Raw genomic sequence first — 21,375 nt, forward strand, 5'->3', positions numbered from 1 at the left:
AGTCTTTATGCCGCTCGCGGCATCTGAGGAATGTGAAATTCCATAGTTTCATTGTGGTGAGATTGACAGGTCGCTAGTCGTGACAAACAGTCTCCAGACCACTGCGTTGACAGTCAGGTCGTAAAGATGCGGGGCTGTCCCATGAGCGGTGTTGTGTGGTGCTGGCCTGCCCTGTAGGCTCCGGTAACCAGATTAGAAATCTCGACCGAATGTCGTTCTCAGCCTGTGTTTCCCCGAGGCCTGCAAATCTGCAGCTTGAAATGGTTGTGTTTTTCGTGAAGAAAGTCAGCATTGCCCCGAAGAAGAAAGGGTTTTCTTGGTTTTGCTTTTAGTCCGTGGTGACAGTGGCGGTTCTAGACCATTTCAACTGGGGGGGCCAAGCTGGGGCCAATTGAACTGTTAGAGGGGCCAGTTACGTTAGACATTATTGTTGTCATATCGTTTTCTTCACTGCAATGCAGGCATTAGCAGGCAAAAGATCATGTTCATTATCATTAGTGTTCTGCGTTGCCACTGTCTAATAAAGGATGTAAAAAAAGAATTATAACTAATTTTGCTATGTAAAAATGTCGTCATACTCCACATTTAGGGGGGCCACAAGGGGGTCCAAAATTGTTGTCACAGAGGCACTGGCCCCCCCTGCCCCCCCCCCCCCAACGGTGACTGGGAAAATCTGATATATCTGTAGCGTTTCTGAGGGCCCTCCATTGAAGGAAAGCCAAAGACACAATTTATGATAAGCACAGAGGTCGAGAGAGGAGCGGCTCGTGGGAAAGATCTCTCTCTCTCTCTCTCTCTCTCTCGCTCTCTCTCTCTCTCGATTTCCACTTCACTGTGTTCATCTTCGAGTCCTTACTGTTCCTTTGCCCTCCAAAAGACTATGGACATGCACTCGTGGAAGTCATCCAAGCATTTGAATCAAATGGAATGAATGTTTTGATATATACTCAAGTTTTCATTTTCACATGGTAAATGTTGACATCAGGCCTTCAGCTGTCCTGAACATTTAGAGGGAAAATTGCCAATTCTCAAGAAGACATAGCTTTTTAGCTTTTCATAGTGTTATAATTACATCATTATTACAGTGTAGCCTACTAAAACATAAGTGTCCAATAATGGTGTTACACTGTTTTGGGGTTATTTTTCTCTCCATTTATCTTTTTCTGCTTGCCGACATGCATGCCTGCCGGTCTCTCTTCCTGTAAATTGAGATATTTTAAACCAACTTTAAAATAAGATCTTTCTCTCTGTCTGTCAGCTGCAACCGGAGCAACTGGACTGTGGAGCGGCCCACCTGCAGCACCCGCTGGCCCTACGGAGGCCCCTGAGGGCCACGCCCCTGTTTGTGTCCCTGGGCCTCAGCTCGGTTGCTGTGGACAACATACACAACCATACCGTGGTGTTTCTGGGCACCAGCACTGGACGACTGCGCAAGGTCAGAGGAGATGGTTTACTTACATAAGAAATCTCTCAGTAATATCCACATTTATAAAAGAGAGAGCAGTGTTTTATTTGTTATCCTTTTTGTCTTGTAAAGGAAAAAATCTACAGTTGCTAGGCCTGCTACCTCACAGTCTAACTATGCTGCCGGAATTTAAGAACAAACTGAATGTACCAGAGATATTCAGCCATTCTTTTATTCAGGGATGTATGACATTTATTGAAAATAAGTTAAAGTGTCAGGTGTAAATTACTATAGAGCTGGAACAGCAGGGAAGGGGGATTTTCTTTTTAAGTAAAGGGATCATTCCACTTATTAGGTGTCTTTTGAGTAATGCAACTAAACATTTTGATTTCACCTAATTTTAACATTCTGTCATAAAGAGCACATTCAACTTAATAAATAATGTGTTTTCCCATCTCAAGAGGTTAAATTAAAGAATGTCTATAGTAAGTGCCTATTAAGTGTCAAATAAAGTAACAGGGTTGACCGTAAACAGGGTTGACAACTTCATCTTAAATCAGCCATTAATCCCCATGTGACAGGGGGAATGGAAGCTTGTTGTGTGCAACAGGGAGTGGAAAATGAATTCAAGCTTCACAACAATTGTTAAATTGTTAAAACATTTTTAGCCTGTCTATACATGGGTAACAGGGTTGAAGTGTTATGCTCAATCTGCTCAGTCTTCCACCACAAAACACCTGAAAATGGCCAAAAAGAGTAGAACCAGCTCACCTGCTTTTACACTATGATTTGACTATTAGATATTCAATGTTTCTTTAAAAAAAAAAACATTTAAAAAGGAATAGTTTCACCATATTAAAATGAGAGTTCAGTTCACGTAACAGGGTTGACCTTAAATTAGGGATTTATTTTTTGATACCTTAAAATGAATCACTAATCACATGAAATAAATAATAATCTTCAGAAATGACTTTGTAAAAGCAACAACATAACTAGGGCTTTACAATGATGGTGAATGCACAAAGGGACAAGATAATGTCAAAATGCTGAATTCTGTCACTTTAGCAAGTCTTTATTCATATAAAAAAAATCTGATTTATTGAATTTTCCATGTGGCCTATAAAGGGCACTTCATTTAATATAACAGGCTTTTACAATTCTATATTTGTACACAATTTATACTTAAAATATGAAAGTTTATATGGCAAAAGGCACTCATTTCGTGGAATGACCCAAAGAAAAAGATGAGAAATCAGAAAATAACTGAGAAGAAGGTCTAAGAGGTGCTGACATTCATTGTAAAGAATGACCGCTAAAATGCAAGGAACAGTAATAAAGAAAGTTCCCATATGACATGACTGACTGTATATAGCCTCGTTATTTTATTATATTACTTTTTATTATTTTTGACTTTAGTTTATTTGGTAAATATTTTCTTAACTCTTTCTTGAACTGCATTGTTGGTTAAGGGCTTGTCAGTAAGCATTTCACGGTAAAGTCTACACCTGTTGTATTCGGCGCATGTGACAAATAAAGTTTGATTTGACTATCAGTGTTGGGGATTAGTGAACTACATGGAGTTCAACTAGTAATTAACTACATTTTGCAGTAGCTTGTTGTTAATATTGTTTTTGTTGCCATGTAACGGTGTAGCTAACTACAAAAATAAAATATGGGTGTAGTAGGCAATCATTTCCTTTCTTTTTCAGCACCAGAAACATCGTTTTTGTGTTTAATTGGCTAAATTAAACATTCTGTTAGCATTTGACCCCAAAATGACCTGTTCTTGAAATTTGTAGCTATGACATTTCAGATTTGCATATTATGATAATTTTTCACAAAGTAGTTTGGATGTAGTGAAATACTTTTCCCCAGTAACTTTAGTTCAGTAAACTATACTGTATGTTTCTTAAGGGTAGCTTTAGTGTAGCTTAACTTCTTCCATTGTGATGTAATCGGTAGCTGAGTAAACTATATTTTTAGATTAGCTTCCCTAACACTGCTGACTATGTAGTGGGTCGTTCCATGTCATTTCAGCAAGCCATGACACCCATCATCCCAGATTGTTCTGAAATCATTTCCGTAGTTAGAAAAATACCAGATTAGCCTCCTGCAACATTATTTCGTTGAAATATAATTTCATTTCTGATAATTTAAGTTAATTGATTGTCCCCAAATTGGCCACTTTTTACTAATAATGAGAAAGACATGAGAAATAATGAGAAAGACATATTGGTGTGGGATTGGTGTGGGGCATGGGGGGATCCGTGGGTGGCTTTTGACCATTTATTTGAATTCCTCATGTTTAACTCAATGTTTAAAAAAAAGTTTGGTCCAAATCAGTTGTTAGGTACTATATTTATTGAATATTATATGAATCCTATAAATTAAAATGGCACATTTTGGGTGCAATCAATTAGCTTAATTTCTCAGAGATCAAATTATTATATTGCAACAAAATAATGTTGCAGGAATGCTAATCTTATCTGTTTCTAACAACAGAAACTATTTCAGAACAATCTGGGATGGTGGTTGTTGAAATCCTCTTTCTGGTGCTTTTTGAGGTGGAACGACCCAAGTACAAGGCAAGAGCATCTGCATTGAGAGGACATTTGCTTTACTGTGGGTCCTGGTAGAAGGTTCAGGTTGAAGATAAAGTGATGCACTATGAATTCATCTCAGCTATTGTGAATGAAAACGTCTGCTTTTATTTTAGGACATTTTGGGGTGTGTCCAGATGTGGTACGCTATCCCTGATGCAGAAACAACTATTATAAAAGATGAAGTAAGCTTTATGTAACATCTTTTTGAGTGTGGCCCATCACACTTTTCTGGGGATCCATCATGATGTGACTCACTGTCACACAGTGTGTGTTTAAGGGTCCGTCTCTCTAATTGTTCAGCCTACAGTCTGGGAGCTCAGCTGTAGAACATCTGCTGCTGCTGCATCCTATGAAAACCTCCCTCCTGCAATGAACAGAATTCCTTAATTCTGTGTCAGCAGCACACCAAGTCACCTCTGACTGAGCCAACAGACTAGAGAAGTTACAGCACTGAGAGCACCATGAGCTATACCTCTACCTCTCAGCAGTGTCTGGTAAAACCAATAAAACCCAGTCTGAAAGCTTTCTGACCATATTGGTTTGAATTAGACTGGTACCTTTTACAACGTTAGAAATATGTTGCTGGAGGGTGTCTTTTTTTAGGCCTCCTAAAAAAGCTTTCTGATTTGTTTAGCCTGTTCCGAAGATAATTGGTCATTGGGAGGGTATGTGTTTATGCCGGATGTATGGTGATGGTTAAGGTGGTGTGTGTGTGTGTGTGTGTGTGTGTGTGTGTGTGTGTGTGTGTGTGTGTCTATATGGTCTACCTGATTGCATATTTAGGTTTTGGAAGGGGGGGGGTTCTGCCTGTGTCTTTATGCTACTGAGTGAAAGGGGTTTGGTGTTTACCCAGTGTGCATACCCCATACCCCATGACTATGTGCTGCGTATGTTCTCACAGAATTAGTGTTTATGTGTGTGTGTGTTTGTGTGTGTGTGTGTGTGTGTGGGGGGGGGGGGGGTTAATATGGAGCATGTACTATGTGTTGCCTGGGGTACATACAGTATGTATCTTGCGTGTGTTCATGTTCGACACACACATAGGTCTGTGTGTGTGTGTGTGTGTGTGGTGTGCGTGTGCGTGCGTGCCCTAGGGGAAGCTCTGCAACAGAGTATAATGGTGCTGTTAGTGTTTGTAATGTGATTCTGGCTGTGAGCTTGGCTCGGGCTGAGTAGTACAGAAAAACAGTAGAGATTGAGTTAGGCCTCTGCTACTGGGGTTAAGAGACCCGCAATGAAGTAATTCCAGCCATGTTTAACTAATTCTGCCCCTCACTACAGCAAAACTGTCTCTCTATTTCACTCTTTGTCTCGGTCTCTGTCTCACTTTCGCTCCCTCTCTCTTTCTCTCTCTCGTTTATTTCCCTCTTTCTCAACTCCCTCCCATATGAATTTTTCTTTCATTGTCCCCCCCCCCCACACACACACACACACACACACACACACACACACACACACACACACCAGCCCGACACGCACAGAGAGAGCTTGAAGCAGCTGAGTAATCCTGAGTTGAACAGAGTCTTTCATGTTGGGGCAGACAGACAAACAGAGAGAGAGAGAGAGGCAGTGAGTGACCTCCCAGTATGCATGTGTTTTGTTGTTTGACCTGGCTGTGCCCTGTGCCATCTCACCCCTCCACCACTTCCTTCTGTCTGCCCAGGTGGCTTTCTATTGTGACCCTGTATGATTGATCTTTATTGTTTGTGTGTGTGTGTGTGTGTGTGTGTGTGTGTGTGTGTGTGTGTGTGTGTGTGTGTGTGTAACCGGTGTGAAATGGCTAGCTAGTTAGCGGGGTGCTCGCTAATAGCGTTTCAATAGGTGACGTCACTCACTCTGAGACCTTGAAGTAGTTGTCGCGGCTTTTGAAGCGATAGGTAATGATGCTTCGAGGGTGTCAGTTGTTGATGTGTGCAGAGGGTCCCTGGTTGAAGCCCAGGTAGGGGCGAGGAGAGGGACGGAAGCAAAACTGTTACACGTGAGCATTTGTGTGTTTTGTTTGTGCTAATGTGTATGTGTGTGTTTGTGCTTGTGTGCACTTGTCTGTGTGTGTTGTGTTGTGATGTGTTGTGGTTGGTCACTAGAGAAGTAGCCCAGTCTGTTTGAAACCAGGGCAGTCTCTAGCTGGTTTCCTCAGAATGGCAGGATGTCTATTGAGCTGAGACACAACCATTGAGAACAACAAGCTCTCTCACTGTCTATGTGACAGGAAGTCACAGCCTTAGTATTTATTTTTCTATGTATCACTGTATGTGTGAGTGTGTATGTGCAAGAATTGCAAAGATTTCATCATTTTCGATAAAGTGTTATGTGTTTCCCTTTATGTGTGTGTGACTTACAGTGTCAGTGTGACTTAATGTTAAACTGTGTCTTTTCTTAAAAAAGCATTTAGTTAGGTGACAATTCCAGTATCTCAATGTAATACTTTCAAGGGAGATTGTGCTGGAGTTGACTAAAGTCATGTTTGCTTAACCCCCAAATCACAGCCCAGTGAAATTGTGTAGGTGTGAGACAGGAAACCAGAGCAGAGCTAGCATATTCTCCCATTTACTGTATGACTTAGAATTATGCGTCTCACAGGAGGGAGAGAGGAGCACAGATGGCCAAGTTAATGAATCTGCTTACCTTGGAGAAGTAGCTTACTGCACATCAGCACAGCCATGTAGTGTGTCTTTGTATTAATACTACAAACACACAGAACTTACCTTTTAGGTTGAAAATATACAAAAAGGGCTTAACACATGAATTCTCTCCAATAGAAAACCAAAACGGAAATGATTGTTGAATACTTTTACTATTGTTGTAGGATTATACAGTGTTTCTATCTTTCTAAGCACTCTGCCTTGTGTCCCACAGCTGACCCTCCTGAAGAACCTGACTGTGGCCAATCAGTGGGCTCTGAAGCTCCCAGCCGGCGAATCAGTGCACCACATCATGACCTTTGACCCCATGGACAGGAACTACCTGTACCTCATGACCTCTCACCATGTAAGGCTGTGGGATCCATACTTTTATCCATCAACTAGACTCAGTTAGACTGGTTCATGTTCTCACTGACACTGGCATTGGTTTAGTTTGTTTGTTTGACATAATATGCAGTGGCCATTTTAGCATGTACATCTTGGTGGGGCTCACTCCACCAAAGATGTTTAGATGCATGCCAGAAAAGCCACTACACAACACAACACTAAACAATACATTAATTGCACTATAACGGTGACAAAAAACTGTTAGGGCCTACATAAAGCTGTCCCAACAGCTGTCCAACACCTTACCACTTTTACACCTGGCTATCAGCAGAGCCTTGTCTGACAGTGAAACAGTTTATTCAGCCTCATTTCCTGCCTTTTAAAAAAACATAGCTGATATGGCTGACTTGCTTAAACAATTGTGGTTTCTACCGACAATTGAGATCTACAAACTATGGCATAAGAGGACGACGAGCGGATAAGAGGCAATCCGTAATTTCGATTAAGACATTAATGAGTGAGCTAGGACGTATATAGTCAATATAACTATTTGGATTTATGGTGCTTTCAAGACAACTGGGAACTCGGGGAAAAAAACAAGAACGAATCATGATCTTCAGGTCAGAGCTCTAGAAAGAGGCCCGAGTTCCCAACTTGCAATTCCGAGTTGGATGATTGTTCAAAACAAGCAATTTTTTTCTGAGTTCCCAGTTTTCTTGAACTCACTGAAGTCTGAGATTTCCCAGTTCAGAGTTTCCAGTTGTTTTTAACGCGGCAGAAGTCATGATGGATTGACAGCAGTGCCAATGTTGGATGTTTATGCTTTTAAGTTTGGAAAAGAGACCCTTAAACCCAGACTTGGACTACACACCCACTCCACTGAATAGCAGGCTAGTGATTGCTTTGCAATGCTTGCAGTTAGCCACTGATTCCTTCCAAACCACTCATTGTTGAATTTGTGATTTCCAACTTGTTGTGTAATGTTTATGTCCAATGTCTGATGAGCACCGACACGTTTTATCTATAATTTCTCTTCATTATTTATTTTGATATGACAAGGATTGAAAAGGATTTGCCAGTAGATTGTCGAGTTGATTCATGATGATGAGTGCTTGTCTAGCTTGCTAGCTACGATTTTGAAAGTATGATGTTGATATGATCAGTCAAATGAAATCGCAATAGATATAACGTGATTTGACGTAATTTTATCTGTGGCCAATGACCTTGAGCCTTCTTGGATGGGCACTTCTAATGTAACTATAGCAGCACCCAAGGGGCTTAAATTTACGAGCTCTCCCTGTAGATTTTGCGGTGACGTAGTGTCCCCATGAGTGACGGAACACTGAGCCAATTACGGCGCAACTAAACAACATTACCAACTCCTACTGACTCACCACCACAGAAAGCACTGAGCTAGGCTGAAACACCTGCATTTTGGAGCTGCCTTACTCAAGAAAGCAAAAAAGAGACCATTGTTTGCAAACTGAGATGTGACACATATTAATGCCAAAATAACATGCAAAACGGGCTCTGCCCCACCTGCCCTGAATGACGGATCGCCACTGGATGTATGACATTTGTTTCCTTTATGCATTTTCCTGGTTGTGCGTAGTGTGTGGTCATATTTTTTTAATATAAAATGTATATTATTTAACAGTTATTACAGTTCTGTTATATCAGATCCATTCACTTCACCTCAGATAAATCAGTTCCCATCTTTTTAGTGAGACAACACTTTAGAGAGGAGATAGCAGGAGGATTGACAAACCCAAAAATTATAGATGAGCAAGTATGCATAGCTTTGTCTGAAGTTTTAGGAGGATGTGTTGCCACCTTGTCAAAAGGTGTAGTATGTGAAATAACGGACATGAGTCAACCGTGCACACTGCATGTGGGAGTGTGGCTGCAGCAAAGGAGTGTGGCTGCAGCAAAGGAGTGTGGCTGCAGCAAAGGAGTGTGGCTGCAGCAAAGGAGTGTGATTGCAGCAGGAACTGCAACGCTGCTGGGTTTTTCACGCTCAACAGTTTCCCGAGCGTATCAAGAATGGTCCACCACCCAAAGGGCATGCAGCCAACACTGACATGGGCCAACAGCTTGTAGAGTCCATGCCCCGTACAACTCAATATTAGGAAGGTGTTCTTAATGTTTGGTATGCTCAGTGTTTTATGTATGGTTTGTTGAGTGTATGTATGTATGGTTCTGTCCATAGCTCCTGAGGGTGAAGGTAGCAGCATGTGGCCAGTACAGATCCTGCAGTGACTGTTTGGGTGCCGGCGACGCCCACTGTGGCTGGTGCACGCTAGAGAGCAGGTATTTACATTTATTGTCATGAATCTTGCCCTGGAGGCAGAACTGAGCGATTTCCGCTAGATGGGCCAGCTGCAAAGTCAAAATTCATGAAAACATTTTGGTCTTAATTTAAGGTTAGGAATTAGGGTTAGCAGTGTGGTTAAGGTTAGTTTTAAGGTTAGGATTAGGTTTAAAATTATGATTTGATGACTTTGTGGCTGTGCTAGCTAGTGACCACTCTGTAGCGCTACTCCCAGAATAAGATTCATGGTGAAAAACGCTAACCTTTGTTAGAGCCACGGCCACCCGTGTAAAGTTTTATGGTAATTGCTGTGAAAGGAGTGAGCGTATAGTATGATGAATGTGCCTCTGTCCATGATGTGGGTCTCTCTCTCTCGCTCTCGCTCTCGCTCTCTCTCTGCCTGAGTGCTATGTTGGTTATGGCTCGGTGATAAAAGCAGATATGTGCTGGTCGGACATGGCCAGGGAGCACTGAGGGAGAGAATTGGGATGAGGGAGAGAGCGAGAGAATTGGGATGAGGGAGAGAGCGAGAGAATTGGGATGAGGGAGAGAGCGAGAGAATTGGGATGAGGGAGAGAGCGAGAGAATTGGGATGAGGGAGAGAGCGAGAGAATTGGGATGAGAGAGATAGAGAGAAACTGGGGATGAGAGAGAGAGAAAGACTGGGGATGATGCAAAGAGTGAGAGAGAGAGACTGGGATGAGAGAGAAAGAGAGGACTGTTTGAGGACTGAGGAGAGATTTGAGAACTGAGCAGAGAGACAGCAGCACAGAGACAGACTAACACGGTCTGTCCATCTCTCATCTCCCTCTCGCCTCTCTTTATTTATCTTCTATTTATCCCTTCCTCCCCGTCTGTCATTCCTTTTTTATTTGGTAACTGTTAGTTACTGTTTTCTTCTACGCACTCATTCTCATGTCTCTCTTTAATCTGGTCATCCTTCTCTCTTTGTGTTCTCTTCTCCTCTTTGCTCTCTCCCTCTCTCTCTCTCTCTCTCTCTCTCTCTCTCTCTCTCTCTCTCTCTCTCTCTCTCTCTCTCTCTCTCTCACTCTACCTCTACAAAGGCGTGTTGATTGTGATGATGGTGGTGGGAGGGAGAGCGCACACTGACTCCTTTGAGAAGAAAATGTCAAGTGTGTATTTATGCGCATGTCAGTGTGACGTGTGTGTGTGTGTGAGTCCGGGGCACTGATGTCATCAGCATGTGTATGGTGGTGTGTTTGGGAGGTCACCCTGGGCTGCTACTGGTCATAAGGCCCGGAGCCCAGGGCTCGAGCAAAGGGGGCTGTTATCAGGGGTCGGTGTCTGTGGGTGGATGGGTCCTCTCTGTCACCTCTCTGACACACACACTCAAACATAATGAGTGCTGGAGGATTATCTCATCATTGGAGAATCTGCCCGTGTGTGTGTGTGTGTGTGCGTGTGTGCGTGCGTGCGTGCGTCAGGACTGTCTCTATGCCTTTGTATCTCTCTGTGTGTGTGTGTGTTATAGAAGGCATATGTGTTATTCTGCCTGTCAGTGTGTGTGTTGTGTGTCTCTGTGAGTGTAGTTTTGTTGCCTGTGTGTCTCTGTGAGTGTTGTGTTTTGTCTCCTGTGTGTCTCTGTGAGTGTGTGTTTTGTCTCCTGTGTTTCTCTGTGAGTGTGTTTAAATGTACAGTACCAGTCAAAAGTTTGGACACACCTACTCATTCAAGGGTTTTTCTTTATTTTTACTATTTTCTACATTGTAGAATTTTTTATTTTTTTATTTCACCTTTATTTAACCAGATAGGCAAGTTGAGAACAAGTTCTCATTTACAATTGCGACCTGGCCAAGATAAAGCAAAGCAGTTCGACACATACAACAACACAGAGTTACACATGGAGTAAAACAAACATACAGTCAATAATACAGTAGAAAAATAAGTCTATATACAATGTGAGCAAATGAGGTGAGATAAGGGAGGTAAAGGCAAAAAAAGGCCATGGTGGCAGAGTAAATACAATATAGCAAGTAAAACACTGGAATGGTAGATTTGTAGTGGAAGAAAGTGCAAAGTAGAAATAGAAATAATGGGGTGCAAAGGAGCAAAATAAATAAATAAATACAGTAGGGGAAGAGAGCTGTATGGGCTAAATTATAGATGGGCTATGTACAGGTGAAGTGATATGTGAGCTGCTCTGACAGCTGGTGCTTAAAGCTAGTAAGGGAGATAAGTGTTTCCAGTTTCAGAGATTTTTGTAGTTCGTTCTAGTCATTGGCAGCAGAGAACTGGAAGGAGAGACGGCCAAAGGAGGAATTGGCTTTGGGGGTGACCAAAGATATATACCTGCTGGAGCGCGTGCTACAGGTGGGTGCTGCTATGGTGACCAGTGAGCGGAGATAAGGGGGGACTTTACCTAGCAGGGTCTTGTACATGACCTGAAGCCAGTGGGTTTGGCGACGAGTATGAAGCGAGGGCCAGTCAACGAGAGCGTACAGGTCGCAGTGGTGGGTAGTATATGGGGCTTTGGTGACAAAACGGATGGCACTGTGATAGACTGCATCCAGTTTATTGAGTAGGGTATTGGAGGCTATTTTGTAAATGACATCGCCGAAGTCGAGGATCAGTAGGATGGTCAGTTTTACGAGGGTATGTTTGGCAGCATGAGTGAAGGGTGCTTTGTTGCGAAATAGGAACCCAATTCTAGATTTAACTTTGGATTGGAGATGTTTGATGTGAGTCTGGAAAGAGAGCTTACAGTCTAACCAGACACCTAGGTATTTGTAGTTGTCCACATATTCTAAGTCAGAACCGTCCAGAGTAGTGATGCTGGACGAGTGGGCAGGTGCCGGCAGCGATTGGCTGAAGAGCATGCATTTAGTTTTACTTGTATTTAAGAGCAGTTGGAGGCCATGGAAGGAGAGTTGTATGGCATTGAAGCTCGTCTGGAGGGTTGTTAACACAGTGTCCAAAGAAGGGCCAGAAGTATACAGAATGGTGTCGTCTGCGTAGAGGTGGATCAGAGACTCACCAGCAGCAAGAGCGACATAATTGATGTGTACAGAGAAAAGAGTTGGCCCAAGAATTGAACCCTGTGGCACCCCCATAGAGACTGCCAGAGGCCCGGACAACAGGCCATCCGATTTGACACATTGAACTCTATCAGAGAAGTAGAATAATAGTGAAGACATCAAAACCATGAAATAACACATATGGAATCATGTAGGCACCAAAAAACTGTTAAACAAATCAAAATATATTTTATTTTTTAGATTCTTCAAAGTAGCCACCATTTGCATTGATGAAAGATTTGCACACTCTTGGCATTCTCTCAACCAGCTTCATGAGGTAGTCACCTGGAATGCTTTTCCAACAGTCTTGAAGGAGATCCGACATATGCTGAGCACTTGTTGGCTGCTTTTCCTTTACTCTGTGGTCCCACTTGAAGAAACGTTCAAAGTTCTTGAAATGTTCCGGTTTGACTTCATGTCTTAAAGTAATGATTAACTGTCCTTTCTCTTTGCTTATTTGAGCTGTTCTTGCCATAATATGGACTTGGTCTTTTACCAAATAGAGCTATCTTCTGTATACCACCCCTACCTTGTCACAACACACAGATTGTATATCTGTCTGTGTGTGGGTCTCTCTGTATATCTGTCTGTGTGTGGGTCTCTCTGTATATCTGTCTGTGTGTGGGTCTCTGTATATCTGTCTGTGTGTGGGTCTCTGTATATCTGTCTGTGTGTGGGTCTCTCTGTATATCTGACTGTGGGTGGGTCTCTCTGTACAGTACATCTGTCTGTGTGTGGGTCTCTCTGTTTACAGTATCTGTCTGTGGGTGGGTCTCTCTGTATATCTGTCTATGTATGGGTCTCTCTGTTTATCTGTCTATGTGTGGGTCTCTGTATATCTATCTGTGTGTGGGTCTCTGTATATCTGTCTATGTGTGGGTCTCTCTGTATATCTGTCTATGTGTGGGTCTCTCTGTATATCTGTCTGTGTGGGTCTCTCTGTATATCTGTCTGTGTGGGTCTCTCTGTATATCTGTCTATGTGTGGGTCTCTCTGTATATCTGTCTATGTGTGGGTCTCTCTGTATATCTGTCTGTGTATGGGTCTCTGTATATCTGTCTGTGTGTGGGTCTCTGTATATCTGTCTGTGTGTGGGTCTCTCTGTTTACAGTATCTGTCTGTGGGTGGGTCTCTCTGTATATCTGTCTGTGTATGGGTGTGAGAGAGATCTATGTTTTAAGATGTTTAAAATTATTCTCATCAAAACGCATCTTCCTTATCACCTCCCAGACATATCTGGTGAGGAATGAGCTTTTCCTCTCAACTCATATTTTAGCAGCTTTTGTTAACTCTGTTTTTCTTAAGGAGCTGTGTGTTACCGTTTAAAACCTGCATGCTTTAGCAAAGTTATTGACAGGTGATGAGTAATACTGCTGCTAGTGTGTGTGTGTGTGTGTGTGTGTGTGTGTGTGTGTGTGTGTGTGTGTGTGTGTGTGTGTGTGTGTGTGTGTGTGTGTGTGTGTGTGTGTGTGTGTGTGTGTGTGTTTGAGAGAGGGAGTTGTTTATGTATCAGTATATGAGTGTGTTAGAGTTGACAGATAAGTTGTGAATGGATTTTAGAATCAATTTCATACAGTAATATATACCACACTTTTCCTGAGCAGCCCCAGGCATGAAGGTTTCCTCTTAAGGAAGGGAAGTAACAAAAGTCCATTCTGATGCCTCACTGGGTTAGACAGAGGGAAACAACTCACTGGTCACTTAGTTACTGTCTGAGTTTCCTGGTCAGCATCATAGCTTGTCAGTGTACATACTGTACGTGTGTATGTGTGTGTAAAATAGGTGTGCGTGAGCAAGACAGCGGATGTGTGTATACATTTAAATGTGCTTCTTTGTGTTTGTGGGTAAGGGGTTTTATGTGGGATTGCAGATACATTCTGTTCCTAGAAGAGCTGCTGACCTCATGCCTCATCCTGGTCCCTCAGCGACAGTAGGACTGAAATCTGGACTCACGCGTGCAGCAAAACACACACACACGCAAACATACACACAAACAGGCACATTTACATGCATCCACACATCCGCGCACTCACTCGTTTGCGCACACCTATTTTAGAACATACTTGTTAAAGTGTCAAAGGAAAGTATGGGTGCTAAAGTCATTACGTGGTGATTATCACTTCAAACTGCTGTTTTATTGTCTGTGGTTGCTCTAGTCCACTTTATCTATACTTTAATGTTGTTGTGTTCTTGCTCTGTTCTATTCTGCACTGCAGGAGTACTAGCTGTGCTCTTTATTAGTCAAACAGTAGTCATAATATGAGCCTACCTTGCCTGATCGCTCCCACTTTCTCACAGTCTGTCTCTCATACATATGTATGCACAGATAGACACAGAAGTACACACACACACACACATGAATAAATAAAGACTTGGCCTGATAGCTGCTTAATTAGATCAACTGGCCCCTGATCTGGGTGCTGGAGGGGCAGGTTGTCATGGGAACATGAGTAGGTGTGTGTGCTGAACTGACTGACAGTCCAGAACTGTCATGTGACACAATGAGATGATGAGAATCAGATTTTTTATTTCACCTGACACTGTGCAACAGACCAGAACACTGACTGGAGAGCAGATGAAGTGGGAAAACTGAGTTAACAAAGTTTGCATTGTGGAGCTTTATTGTTATTAGGTCCATAGAGGAGCTGATTTGAGAAGTACTGCTAGACAGTAGTCTGGCTATGAATGGCTTTCACTATGCGATATCTCACTGTCTATGTCTTCCCATAGGGAGATTATAAACATAAATGATCAGGGAAGTTGGTTTCAATTCATACTTCTTTACCAATGTACTCACTCTCCCATGTACCCATGTACTCACTTTATGCCCTGTGTGCAGGTGTTCCATCCAGAGGGAGTGTTCCGGGGGGCTGATGGTGCGCTCCTGGATCGGAATGGGTGAGGGTCCCCAGCAGTGCCCCTCCATGACCCTCACCCCCCAAGAGATCAGCCTCTCCGCTGACGTCAAGGTACCAGACATTACATAATAACTGGTTTTCCGATGTCCTACATCAGTACATTTATCAGTTCAAACAGAAACTTTAGCAAATATTGTGAAGTTCCGAGTCAAATCAAATCAAAGTTTATTTGTCACGTGCGCCGAATACAACAGGTGTAGACCTTACCGTGAAATGCTTACTTACAGGCTCTAACCAATAGTGTGAAAAAAAGGTGTGCGTGTGTGTGTGTGTGTGTGTGTGTGTGTGTGTGTGTGTGTGTGTGTGTGTGTGTGTGTGTGTGTGTGTGTGTGTGTGTGTGTGTGTGTGTGTGTGTGTGTGTGTGTGTGTGAATAAATAAAACAACAGTAAAAAGACATTTGAAAATAAGTGTAGCAAGGCTATATACAGACACCGGTTAGTCACACTTATTGAGGTAGTATGTACATGTAGGTATGGTTAAAGTGACTATGCATATATGATGAACAGAGTAGCAGTAGCGTAATATCATTATTATTATTATAGTATTGAGTTGTGAAGTTATCATCCTTCTCAGTTGTACGTACACTAGGTACATTATCAGGCTCAGACACAGCACTGTGTTAGGTATGTAAGTCAGGTAGGCTGTGATAGGTCCAACAGCTGTCCAATTCACAGTCATCACTCAGGGCCACAAGAGCTGGGCCCCCTGCCAAACAGGAAACAGCAGGCAGGAAAGAGGAAGTAAGGGCCACAGCCAGGAAGAGATCAATTCCAAAGACAATAGAGTGCAGTTCAGTGTAGCATGTTACCATAATGTCAGTGGCCTCTCCAACTACTGTATCTATAGCTATGTCATCTTCCTCTCCATTTCTTTCCCCTTCTCCCCCTCTTCACTCTCTTCCCCCTCCCCCCCCCCTTCTCCCCCTCTTCTACCTCTTCTCCCCCTCTTCTACCTCTTCTCCCCCTCTTCTACCTCTTCTCCCCCTCTTCTACCTCTTCTCCCCCTCTTCTACCTCTTCTCCCCCTCTTCCACCTCTTCCCACCCTCTTCCCCCTTCTTCCCCCTCTGTTTTCCTCGCACATATTGAAATAGATCAGTGAGATTTACGGGCAATGCAGTGCTGCTATATGACACTGTGTTGTTCCTCAGTGTTATGTCTCTCATGTCTCTTCTCACGTAACAGTATATTTAGATGCAAGTTTATTGTGCCATCTGTCATTTGGAGACAATGTTTTCTCTCACTCTTCCCCTCTCTCCTTCCCTTCATCCCCCTAATCCTTCCTTCTCTCCAACAGGATGTGGGGATTCTGATAAACGGCAGTGTCCCTGATCTGGTTGGTTCCCGGGTAGAGTGTGACTACGGATTGGGCATTGCCACTGTAGCCACTGTGCACCTGGACTATGGCCCCGCCCAGATTCAGACCTGCCCCCTCCTGCCCCGGGAGAGGTACCCCCACATCCCCCCTGGCAAAGGTAAGGGTTACATGTACTGGTAGAACACTAGTTGGATTTCATCCAGTGACATCACCCCTGATCCTGAGATATGCCGAGATATGTCTCCATGTTATATGTTGTTGTGACAGATCACCTCATGGTTCCTGTGGCGATTAAGGTGAATGGCACGTCTGTGGTTTCCGGGACCTTCATCATCTATGATTGCGAGAGGACAGGAGCGATACACCCCAAGACTGCGTGAGTGTTTCAAATCTGAGTCATCCAGGGTTTCTTTTAGATTTGTTCCACCATCTCATAGTGTTATCCACTAACACTTACCAAACCTTCCTAAGTTAAACCCAGTTACAAGGAACACACACACACACAAGGCCCAAAGCCATGTCACTCGCATGAAGGAAAGAAGGAAATACAGGGTGCCTTGTGAGAATTCATTGGCGAGTGGGTAACCCGCCTCTACCATCCGTTCTATTAGCCAACGTGCAATCACTGGGGAATAAACTGGATGAGCTCTGTTCAAGACTATCCTACCAACGGGACAATAAAAACTGTAATATCTTATGCTTCACTGAGTTGTGGATGAATGACGACACAGATAATATACAGTCTAATATTAAGGTAGTCCCGAGGTATTGCCCGCCTGAGGTACTGTAGAGGTACCTCATGATATGCTGTAGACCACGCTATCTATCAAGAGAGTTTTCATCTATATTTTTCGTAGCCATAAATTTACCACCACAAACTGACGCTGGCACTAAGACTGCACTCAATGAGCTGTATAAGGCCATAAAAAAAACAAGAAAATGCTCATCCAGAAGCGGTGCTCCTAGTGGCCAGGGACTTTAATGCAGTCAAACTTAAATCCATTTTACCTAATTTCTACCCTCATATCACATATGCAACAAGAGGGAAAAAAACTCTAGACCACCTTTACTCCACACAGAGACGCATACAAAGCTATCCCTTGCCATCCATTTGGAAACTCTGACCATAATTATATCCTCCTGATTCCTGCTTACAAGCAAAAACTAAAGCAGGAAGTACCAGTGACTTGCTCAATACGGAAGTGGTCCGATGACACAGATGTTACGCGACAGGACTGTTTTGCTAGCACAGACTGGAATATGTTCCGGGATTCTTCCAATGGCATTGAGGAGTATACCACCTCAGTCACCGGCTTCATCAATAAGTGCATCAATGACGTCGTCCCACAGTGACCGTACGTACATATCCCAAACATAAGCCGTGGATTACAGGCAACATCTGCACCGAGCTAAAGGTTAGAGCTGCCATTTTCAAGGAGCGGACACCAATCTGGACACTTATAAGAAATCCCACTATGCCCTCAGACGAACCATCGAACAGGCAAAGTGTCAATACAAAAAGTATTGGATGTGGCAGGACTTGAAAACTATTACGTACTACAAAGGGAAAACCAGCCGTGAGCTGCCCAGTGACGTGAGCCTACCAGATAGTCTAAATGCCTTTTATGCTTGCTTCATGCAGTTGTCCAGGAGGGGGCAGTTCTGAATCTGGGCGGGGCCATAGTCCAGGTGCACAGTGGCTACAGTGGCAATGCCCAATCCGTAGTCACACTCTACCCGGGAACCAACCAGATCATGGACACTGCCGTTTATCAGAATCTCCACATTCTGTTGGAGAGAAGGAAGGTTGAGGGGGATGAAGGGAAGGAGAGAGGGGAAGAGAGAGAGAGAAAACATGCAAATTGGAGTGGGTCTAGGGTTTCCGGGATGATGGTGTTGATGTGAGCCATGACCAGCCTTTCAAAGCACTTCATAGGCTACGGCGAGCGTGATCACACAGTTGTCCATGAAAGCACCAGCTGTTCTGGACAACTGTGTGATCACGCTTCGCCGTAGCCTATGTGAGCAAGACCTTTAAACAGGTCAACATTCATAAGGCCGCGGGGCCAGATGGATTACCAGGACGTGTACTCAGACCATGCGCAGACCAACTGGCAAGTGTCTTCACTGACATTTTCAACCTCTCCCTTACTGAGTCTGTAATACCTACATGTGTCGGCAGACCACCATAGTCCCTGTGCCCAAAAAACAAAGGTAACCTGCCTAAATGACTACTGGCCCGTAGCACTCACATCAGTAGCCATGAAGTGCTTTGAAAGGCTGGTCATGGCTCACATCAACACCATCATCCCGGAAACCCTAGACCCACTCAAATTTGCATACCGCCCAAACAGATCCACAGATGACATAATCTCAATCGCACTCCACACTGCCCTTTCCCACCTGGACAAAAGGAACACCTATGTGAGAAAGCTGTTAATTGACTACAGCTCAGCGTTCAACACCATAGTCCCCACAAAGCTCATCACTAAGCTAAGGACCCTGGGACTAAACACCTCCCTCTGCAACTGGATCCTGGACTTCCTGACGGACCGCCCCCAGGTGGTAAGGGTAGGCAACAACACATCTGCCACACTGATCCTCAACACTGGGGTCCCTCAGGGGTGCATGCTTAGTCCCCTCCTGTACTCTCTGTTCACCCACGACTGCATGGACAAGCACGACTCCAACACTATCATTAAGTTTGCTGACGACACAACTTTGGTAGGCCTGATCATCGAAAATGATGAGACAGCCTATAGGGAGGAGGTCAGAGACCTGGCAGTGTAGAGGACAACAACCTCTCCCTCAACGTGAGCAAGACAAAGGAGATGATCTTGGACTACAGGAAAAGGAGGGCCGAACACGCCTCCATTCACATCGATGGGGCTATATTGGAGCAGGTCGAGAGTTTCTAGTTCCTTGGCGTCCACATCAGCAACAAACTACCGTGGTCCAAACGTGCCAAGAAAGTCGTGAAGAGGGCACGGCAAAGCCTTTTCCCCCTCAAGAGACTTTAAAGATTTGGCATGGGTCCTCAGATCCTCAAAAAGTTCTACAGCTGCACCATCGAGAGCATCCTGACTGGTTGCATCACCGCCTGGTATGGAAACTGCACGGCATCTGACCGTAAGGGACAGCAGAGGGTAGTACATACAGTCCAGTACATCACTGGGGCCAAGCTTCCTGCCATCCAGGACTTATATACTAGGTGGTGTCAGAGGAAGGCCCAAAAAATTGCCAAAGACTCCCGCCACCCTAGTCATAGATTGTTCTCTTGCTACCGCACGGCAAGCGGTACCAGAGGGCCAAGTCTAGGTAAAAAAGCCTCCTTAACAGCTTCTACCCCCAATCCATAAGACTGCTGAACAATTAATCAATTCATTAAACCCCCCCCCATTTGTTTTTACACTGCTTCTACTCGCTGTTTATTATCTAGCCATTGTCACTTTTCCCCTACCTACATATACAAACTACCTTGACTAACCTGTACCCTCGCACATTGACTTGGTACCGGTACCCATTACCCCCTATATATAGCCTCATTATTGTTATTTTGTGTTACTTTTTTTTAATTACATTTTTTACTTTTGTTTAGTAAATATTTTCTTAACTATTTTCTTAACTGCATTGTTGTAAGTAAGCATAACACGGTAAGGTCTAAACCTTTTGTATTCGGCGCATGTGACAAATACAATTCTATTTTATTTGAAATAGCTGGATCATAAGTGTGAGATTTGAGGCATGCAAACAGCCCCGTCCTTGAGCAGAGTTCTCTGCCAAGTCCCTAGCATCACTCAAATGTCGGCCAAATGTCATCTATAGTCTCAATGGCATTCTCATCGCACATAGAGCGCCAAGCAGAATGGGCGGCAGAGCTATAGAAACCAGTGTCGGTGTCACTGAGGGGAGCTGTGTTGTTTATATTTGTGTTGTACTGTATGTTGTTGGCTGTACAGTATCTCTCATGTTGTATGTTGCCTAGCAACATTTGTTTATTGGGATTATATATAGTTTGTTGAATTGAATAGTTTACCCTCTGTACTCAGTGAGGGTGATGTTGGTTAAATTTTATTCTATGTCTATTAGCATAGTTTAAATTCAGCCTGGTCGAGGCTTTATGTGGAATGTAGAATTAATATACTGTCGAAGCAAAAGTAAGGAAATTGTAAGTAGGAGCTTTGGTTGGTTCTGTTGATGTTTTTTCATGTGAAGGCTGTGGCCTGTATGGTCTGTATGTCCGTAGCCAGCGTGACTGCTGACCACAGAGACAGGAGAGAAACTGCCCACAAAATGAGGAGTAAACTGAGCTACACTTCCTAACCTCCTGCCAAATGTATGACCATATTAGAGACACATATGTCCCTCAGATTACACAGACCCTCAAAGAATTCACAAAACAAATCCAATTTTGAACAACTCCCATATCGATTGGGGGAAATACCACAGTCTGCCATCACTGCAGCAAGACCTGTTGCCACAAGAAAAGGGCAACCAGTGAAGAATAAACACCACTGTAAATACATCCCACATTTACATTTATTTATTTTCCCTTTTCTACTTGAACTATTTGCACATCGTTATAACACTGTACATGGAGTGCATTCCGAAAGCCGAAGGTTGGCGGAAGGGAGGTGACGGAAGGGAGGTGGGAGGTGACCAAGAACCTGATAGTCACTCTGACAGAGCTCCAGAGAAGGACAACCATCTCTGCAGCACTCCAGCAATCAGGCCTTTATGGTAGAGTGGCCAGACAGAAGCCACTCCTCAGTAAAAGGAACATGACAGGCCGCTTGGAGTTTGCCAAAAGTCACCTAA

At 43.6% G+C, this 21,375-nt stretch overlaps 1 protein-coding gene across 1 annotated transcript in view; it reads left to right on the forward strand.

Moving 5' to 3' along the window:
• The window catches only part of LOC106566625 (plexin-D1), a 107,643-nt gene that overhangs the window by 2,334 nt on the left and 83,934 nt on the right, over positions 1–21,375 (forward strand). Inside the window, exons 2-7 of the mRNA XM_014134824.2 lie at positions 1,259–1,435; positions 6,865–6,996; positions 9,187–9,287; positions 15,163–15,292; positions 16,537–16,714; positions 16,825–16,933. Of these exons, the coding sequence (XP_013990299.1) occupies positions 1,259–1,435; positions 6,865–6,996; positions 9,187–9,287; positions 15,163–15,292; positions 16,537–16,714; positions 16,825–16,933 (827 nt within the window). The remainder of the gene's footprint in view (positions 1–1,258; positions 1,436–6,864; positions 6,997–9,186; positions 9,288–15,162; positions 15,293–16,536; positions 16,715–16,824; positions 16,934–21,375) is intronic.

Source organism: Salmo salar, chromosome ssa13 (assembly GCF_905237065.1).
Source record: "Salmo salar chromosome ssa13, Ssal_v3.1, whole genome shotgun sequence".
Classification (NCBI taxonomy): domain Eukaryota; kingdom Metazoa; phylum Chordata; class Actinopteri; order Salmoniformes; family Salmonidae; genus Salmo; species Salmo salar.